Genomic DNA, 7,092 nt, shown 5'->3' with positions numbered 1-7,092 from the left:
TCCCACAGGCACAGTGTCAGCCGGGAGCCAGACACAAAGAGGACATACTGTGTATGCATCCTCGTCACCCTGCAGCCCACAGAGGACAGAGGCTGCAACCCCGTCTGTACCGCGAGGTATCAGGGCGGGGCTGGCGCAGGGGGCGGGGCAGCGGGGGGGGGGGGGGAGGCCGGGACACTGACCAAGCTTGCTTGTTTCTCCACCTGGGGGAGAGGAACAGATGTGAAAACTCAGTGAACCAGACGCTTAGGTGCACCTTTCTCTATGTCAGCTGGACTTCCATAGTTTAAAATAATTTATAAACATTTTTAATTTAAAAATTATAGAAGTTTACAAATATTGCCTCCACAGAAAAACATCAGCTTTTCTTGAAACAAGGGGTCCACCTTTATCGTTTAATTCCAAAAATTACCCTAAAATTGGCAAGTCTCAACTTTTTCCTTTTCTGCTAGCTCACCTGATTCATTAAGTTAAATTTCCTTGAAATTCTAGTGCAGGTCTGTGTGTGTGTGTATCCCCTTGGCTCTCTGAGGAATTCTAGAAAAACTAGAAACATGACTAAAGTGCGGAATCTGGACTTGCAGGGTAATAGCAGGAAACTCACCTGCATGAGAAGAAATGGAGCAAACACACCTTTGCAGCCGGAAGTGCCCCCCCCCCCCCGGAGGTGCGGCCAGGGCTGCATCGGGAGATTGGGGCAGGCTCGCCCAGGTGGCAGGAGCAGCCTTACAGGAAATGCTTACACAGGGTAGAGAGGAACGGTCACCCCTCCGACCCCGTTCCCACGCCCAGACCACACATGACCTCTTGACACCTTTATTGACACGATTCACATGCCAGGGGGCACTGGGGTTGGCAGACAAACCAGCCAACAGCGAGGGGCATCAACCACACAGCCCTGTGGCACCCAGTGAGTCCCCCATGTTCCCGCAAAACCCTTCAGAGAGCAAGTCCCCGCTGTCCCTCGGGCACAGCAGCTCATCACACCTGACCGCCAACCACTGGCGGAAAATGCCTTCAGCAGCTCCTCCTGGAGGCATCACCCCGCAGGTTCCAGCTGCTTCTCCAGACCCCTTGGTCGGTCTCACGTGAAGCAAGGGGGGAAATTCAGCAAACAAATCAATGACAACAAAAACAGAAGAAGAAACCGGAGCCGCCCACATGCAGAGGGTCACTCCCCAGCGTCCCTGCCCAGGGCCGCCAGCTCACAGGCGGGGACGGCAGCTGGGGGGCTGGGGCGCTGCCTGCCCGGCGTCCGCAGGAAAGTAGTCCTCAGTCCTGTACAATGCGGGCAGCTCAAACATCGGGGACGCCGGCCTAGACAGGTTCTGTAATGACAGAAAATGGGGTGCCCATCAGCCATGTGACTCCACTTGTTTTGTGGAGGAACGGGTCCTGCATGTGACGGGACACCCCCTGAGGCTCTGGCAGCTCTGCCCGGAAGCCAAGCCCCTGGGGAGCCGGCCACCATGCAGGTCCCTGTGCCCAGGGAGCGCTGTGTGGGCCTCAGCAAGCACAGGCAGAGCCGGCGCTTGCTCACAGGAACGTTGACAAAGCCAGCCGCTGCGCCAGGGCACAGACAGCTCTCAGGGTCCCCGGGAGCTTGGGCCAGGCCTGCCACTGCGGGAACAGGGGACGGGCTGACTGGGGACCCGTCTGTGCTGCCAGAGTGTGTGCCATATGCATGGGCTAGTTTTTGTGTTTTTAATCGAACCATTTTAAGAAGTGCAGACTTATTTCTGGGGTGGGTTCTGCGCCGGGAGGCTGGGAAGGGGCTTTCCCATCAGGCGCCCTCCCCAAGCTCTCTCTAGTGGCAGGGTGCTCCAGGCTGTCCCTGCATCTGAGGGAAGACCAGCTTTTCCGAGGATCCCCTCAAACTCTGACGGTCGGGGAGTCTCCTGGGAGGGTTAGGAAGGACCACGCTCGGACCCGCCCTGAGGCTGATGTCACTGGTCGGTGGAGTGGCCTGGTGGGCACCTTCAGCTCTCAGGGCTGATCCCAATGAGTGACAGCTGAGGGTCTGTCAGGCTGCGGAGAGGCTGCTCCCCGTGGGGGGATGGGCAGGGGGCAGGGTGAGAGGAGGCGGAGTCTAGTGTCTGAGCCCAGGGCCCTGAGCCCTCCCCACACCGAGCCCTCTCAATTGCATCAAAGAATTTCCAATAAGGCAGGACGTGCCCAGGTGTCTCGGAGTACAAACCTCCGAGTTGTCACCCCACATCTGAAAACCAAGACCAGCATTTCACCTTGGCCATGGACGAAAAGAACATTCCATGCACTCAGTGCCCGCCAGCCCACCCTGGCTCAGCCCACCTGGAAGCTACTTGGGACACGGGCCTTTGCCACCTGTCCCCTTCTCCCAGCACCTCCCTGGGCTGCATCCCACCCCCGCAGATGGGACACAAGCCCTTCAATAGCACCGCGGCCGGCCACAACTGAGAACCCACACCAGGGCAATGCGATGAGGCAAGAGGAGAGCCCACAGCTTTAGGGTACCTTCACCCCATTCCTCCCGAGAACTGGCCCCTGCCCAGTGCCATCCTGAAAACACTCCAAAGTCCATTCTGTGATCCTGAAAGGCAGGCTTAGGGCCCAGGTAAGAGGAGGGGCCCGTGAGAGTCCCCACAGGCCAGTGACCAGGCCAGGTCACAGCCGAGTCCCGGCACTGCTGTGTGGCCCCTGCTGGGCCTTATCCCAACCCCCGTTGTTTTTGAAATGGTTCTACCACACCGACGGGGCTTTTGCCTCCTCTCTCAAGGGGACAGACTTCCAAAAAAGGAGGAAAATCCATCTCATTATGAAGGAACCAAGAAGTGGTCAGAAGAGACTTATAGCAGCTTTAGAGGTAATGGTGTCTTTAGATCCAGCGAGATCTGATGTAAGAAATGGTCCCGCCTTGTGAGGGAGGGGAACATCATCCCTGCTTCGGAAAGCAAGGAAAAGGGGGTGCAGGGAGGTGGGCCCAGCCAGACGGCCCAGGTTATTAGAGAGCTGCTGCGTGTGCTCAGAAAAGGACATTCTCGCAAGGAACCCACAGGGCTCCCGAGAACAAGCCATGGCGCACGGGCTGGCGTTCCCTTGTCTAGAGAGCCCCAGCCTGCACGACCGGAAGCAAGGCTGTGGAGCTGGCGGCTCCACCCCGGCCCTGGAGCAAGCCCCTGGCAACATGGTGGGGCACGTGGAGAAATGTGGGAAAGGGACTCAGCTGGCTGGAGAGCTGGACTGACGTCTGCCAGAACAGGTGGCCAGTGATGAGCCAGGGGCTGGGAATGTGGCCTCTTCAGCTCCAAACACTGCTCTAGTCGGTGGGTGTTCGTGGCGAGGGCGTGTGCCTGTCCAGCCTCCACTTCCCATTCTGGTATGGATGGGCATCTTGATTGTCCTGCTTTCACTTGTGCCAGCCCCCAGCCCACCCTACAGCTAAAGGAAGGGTGAGAGGAGGCCTGACCTCCCCCAGCAGGGATGGGTCCAGGGGTGATCATGTGACCCAAGCTGGGCCAATGAGCAGCAGCTGTGGGACTTTTGCTATTGGGACAGGGATGTCCCCACCTCCACCCAGGTTCCTGTGAGGATGGGTCCCAAGCCTGAGGGCCACTTCTTTTTTGTTGTTGTTAATCCTCACTCAAGGATATTTTTCCATTGATTTTTAGAGAGAATAGAAGGGAGAGGGAGAGACAGAGAGAGAAACATCGATGTGAGAGAGACACATTGATTAGTTTCCTCCTGCATGCACCCCGACCAGGGCTGGGGATCAAGCCTGCAACCTAGGTACGTGCCCTTGACCGAAATTGAACTCAGGACCCTTCAGTCCACAGGCCAACCCTCTATCCACTGAGCCACACTGGCTGGGGCCTGAGGGCCACTTCTGCCACCACTGGGGTGCCTGCCAAAGAAGTTGAGTTGGAGATAGAGCGAGACAGAGACCTGACAATATCATCTGAGCACCTGAATCCGATTTTGTTAGATGCTAGCGTTACCCTGGACTCCCTGTTCCTGAGCCAGGACTTCTTGCTTAAGCCAAGCTGACCTGGTTGCTGTCACTTGCAACCAAGAGTCCTGCTTAAAACAAATACTAGACCCAGAGTGGTGCCACCGAGTGCCTGGAAACCAGTTCTTGACTCAGCAGGTGAGGGCCCATCTGTGAGGCTGAAAATAGCTCAGTACCCCAGATGCTGTCGGGGGAACAGGCCCACCCCCAAGGCCAGGCCCCAGCACAGGCACCCCAGATGCTGTGCAAACCCAGCCCTGTCACTCCCATTTTCTCTTCATTCTCATGGCAACCTGCGATGAAAGAGTCATCCCCATCTCAAGTCACAGGAGCCTCCAGCTGGGGTCCGCTCAGGCCGATGCAGCTCCAAGCCCAGCCCCCACCTATCACCCCTCCTGGCACGGCCTCAACTCCATGAGGATAGAGCAGCAAACCCAAACCCTTGAGAATCTCTCAGGGACTTCGGAGATCTCCACCTCCCACGCCTCCACCTACAGCTGCTGTAAGAGTCCCTCCCCTCTGGGGGTGGCCAGATGAGCAAGGAATGGTGCCCCACTCAGGCTCATGCCAAGCCTGAAGGCAGGAGTGACCCACCAGCTCCGATAGGATGGGAGACAGGAGACCAGCCATGCAGACCTAGGACTCAGCCACACCCCCTACCTCCCAGTTACCCCGAGTGCCCTCCCCCAGCACAGAGCCCGCCTGCCATCCTCTGCAGGAGGGATCTCTGGGGCACTGAGCCTGGCATGCTCCCGAGGTCTACCCACACACCCCACCTTCCTCACTTCCACCCTGCACACCTGAGGCACGTGCGCTCATGGTTTTTTAAACGTTCTCCATGAAACCAGACTGCCGGCTTCTCTTGAAAAATGGCATGAACTAGTTGCTCTGGCCCACAGCCCCTTGTGGCGCCAGGGGGCAAGCTAAGGAGTGCTGTCCTATGGGCCACAAGCCCCCAGGCCACTTCACCATCGCCTGGCCTGCTGCTTCAGCAGATGCTCAGAGCCGCACCCTGGCAATCTGCACCCCAAACAGCTACTTTCCTGACAAAGCCCCCACATGGCTGTTGCATCCTGTGTTTCCAGAAACCCCACAGCCCCTCATGAGCCCCAGCCCACCACGCCTCTCAGGAAGCCCGCCTGCACAGCCCGGATCCTGGCTGCTTTCTGTACAGGCCACGGTCAGCAAGCTAGTCCTGCAAAGGGCCAGACAGTAAACATTTCAAGCTTTGCAAGCTGCAAAGTCTCTGTCACAACTACTCAACTCTGCCATGTGGTATAAAAGCAGCCAGGGAAAATATGTAAATGAATGGCATGGCTGTGTGTCAATAAAACTTTATTGACAAAGACGGTGGTAGGCCAGATTTGTCCTCAGGCCATAGTTTGCCCCTGAATTTAAATCTATCTTCCTAAACAGAACAAGAGAAACCCTCCCCTGTATCTCCCATGCAGTGGGCACTGAGTACCGGATCAGCAGACACGAGCTGCAGGAGTCAGGGCCAGGCCGCCTTGCTGCCTGGCCCCAGGCCTGGGTGTCATTCGTCATCCTTGCAGCCCCAGCCTGTCCTGGCACAACCGGCATCCTCCATCCTCAAATAAGCAGGCCACACTGCTGTCCCACTCACGAGCCAGTTCTGATGTTCCACAGGCAGCCCCAGGCGGTCTGAGGCCCCAGGCTGACCATGTGCAGGGGCTCCAGTACCCAGAGGCCCACCATCATCCCCAGGTAACCAGGCACCCCAGCCCCTAGGGACCTGGAGAGGCCTCTCCCATTGGGCAAACAATAGCTACACCTACTGTGCCCCAGGTTACATACATGGTCTCAGCCCTCACAGCACTCACTCCCTTAAGATAGGGATTTCTCATCCTCGTGAGCATCCCTTTCCTCTCTGTGAAATGGGATAATGCCATCAATTTCACGGAGTCCTGCCTGGAACACAGCAGTGGTGCTGGAGGTCTGGCAGCCACTTTGGGACCAGGAGGACAAAGGCCACATGTTAGGAGTGGCAGAGCAGCAGCCAGGAGAAGCCTAAGTCCCTGACCACTTCCTTGAGAAGATCCACGAGCTCAACTGGCCACCTCATGACTTCCTGTCACGTGAGGAAAAAACACAAAGCCTATTTGGTTCAACTACTTTAGTCCAGTTCTGTCACCAGATGAACACTGACCGACTGACACGGCTGCTACTATTCTCGTCATCACTCCAGCTGAGAGAGAGCTGCCCACAGTCACAGACAGTAAATGGGCGGAGCCAGGACCGAAGCTCACATTGCTTAGATAACGAAATGTAACCATCGCCAATGGAAGTCAAAACTGCTAGGTGTAAGAGCAAACAGACAGGAGGAGAAGATGCAAATCTCAGAATAATTCCAAAAGATACAAAATAGTTCCCAGTAACCGATGTATCACCCCCTCCAGGAGCTGCAGCTTCTCCGCCCGCTGGGTGGGGGCTGCCCTGGGTGACTTGCTTCCATGTGGACTATGGAATGGCAGGGGTGAGGGGGAGGCGGTAACTGCCCAGGGAAGAGACCTGGCCAGCCCACCTTGGCCAGGTGTCAGGCCTTCATCTGTGCCATGTCCAGTTCATCTGTGTCATGTCCAGGCGACAGCGTGTCCCCCGGGTATGATACTTCACCTCTGTGATCTTCCTCCCCCAAATCTACTGCCCAGTCTCACCATGAGAAAAACGCCAGATCGGCCCTCATGGAGGGAGAGTGTACAAAACACCGCACCATTATTCCCCAAAACGGGCAAGGTCACCAAACCTAGGCCAGTCTGAGAAGCTGCACAGACCAAAGGGGCTGGGGGACACGGGGACCAAATGTAACACTGCTGGTATCCTGGATGCGATCCTGGAACGGGAAAGGATGTTAGAAAGACGAGTGACATCTGAAGGAGCCGTGGACTTCATTAACAGCAGCGTGTCAGGTTTACAGGACACAGCAAATAAGATGTGGATGATGGGGGACGCTGGCAAGGGGTGTACGGGGACTCTCTGCATCATCATATCTATTGACCCTAATTCTAATGAAAACATTCGTTTGAGGGGGGGAAGCAAACATAAGCAGCAGCTCTGGCGTCTGACCTCTCTCCGTTCAACCCCATGAC

General features: G+C 56.6%; 1 protein-coding gene across 2 annotated transcripts in view; it reads right to left on the bottom strand.

Annotated features, from left to right (window-relative positions):
* Nucleotides 1–293: 293 nt before the first annotated feature.
* BCAS4 (breast carcinoma amplified sequence 4) overlaps nt 294–7,092 on the bottom strand; it is a 53,825-nt gene continuing 47,026 nt past the window's right edge. The window contains exon 5 of one of the 2 annotated variants that reach the window (XM_080685110.1): nt 294–1,328. In XM_080685110.1, the coding sequence (XP_080541236.1) occupies nt 1,206–1,328 (123 nt within the window). In that variant the 3' untranslated portion in view covers nt 294–1,205. The remainder of the gene's footprint in view (nt 1,329–7,092) is intronic. The other variant, XM_080685111.1, reaches the window with a different exon arrangement.

The sequence above is a fragment of the Plecotus auritus genome, assembly GCF_963455305.1.
Source record: "Plecotus auritus genome assembly, chromosome: 8".
In the NCBI taxonomy this organism is placed as follows: Eukaryota; Metazoa; Chordata; class Mammalia; order Chiroptera; family Vespertilionidae; genus Plecotus; species Plecotus auritus.
Note: the sequence above shows the minus strand (reverse complement) of the source record. Positions and strands in the feature narration are given on the sequence as shown.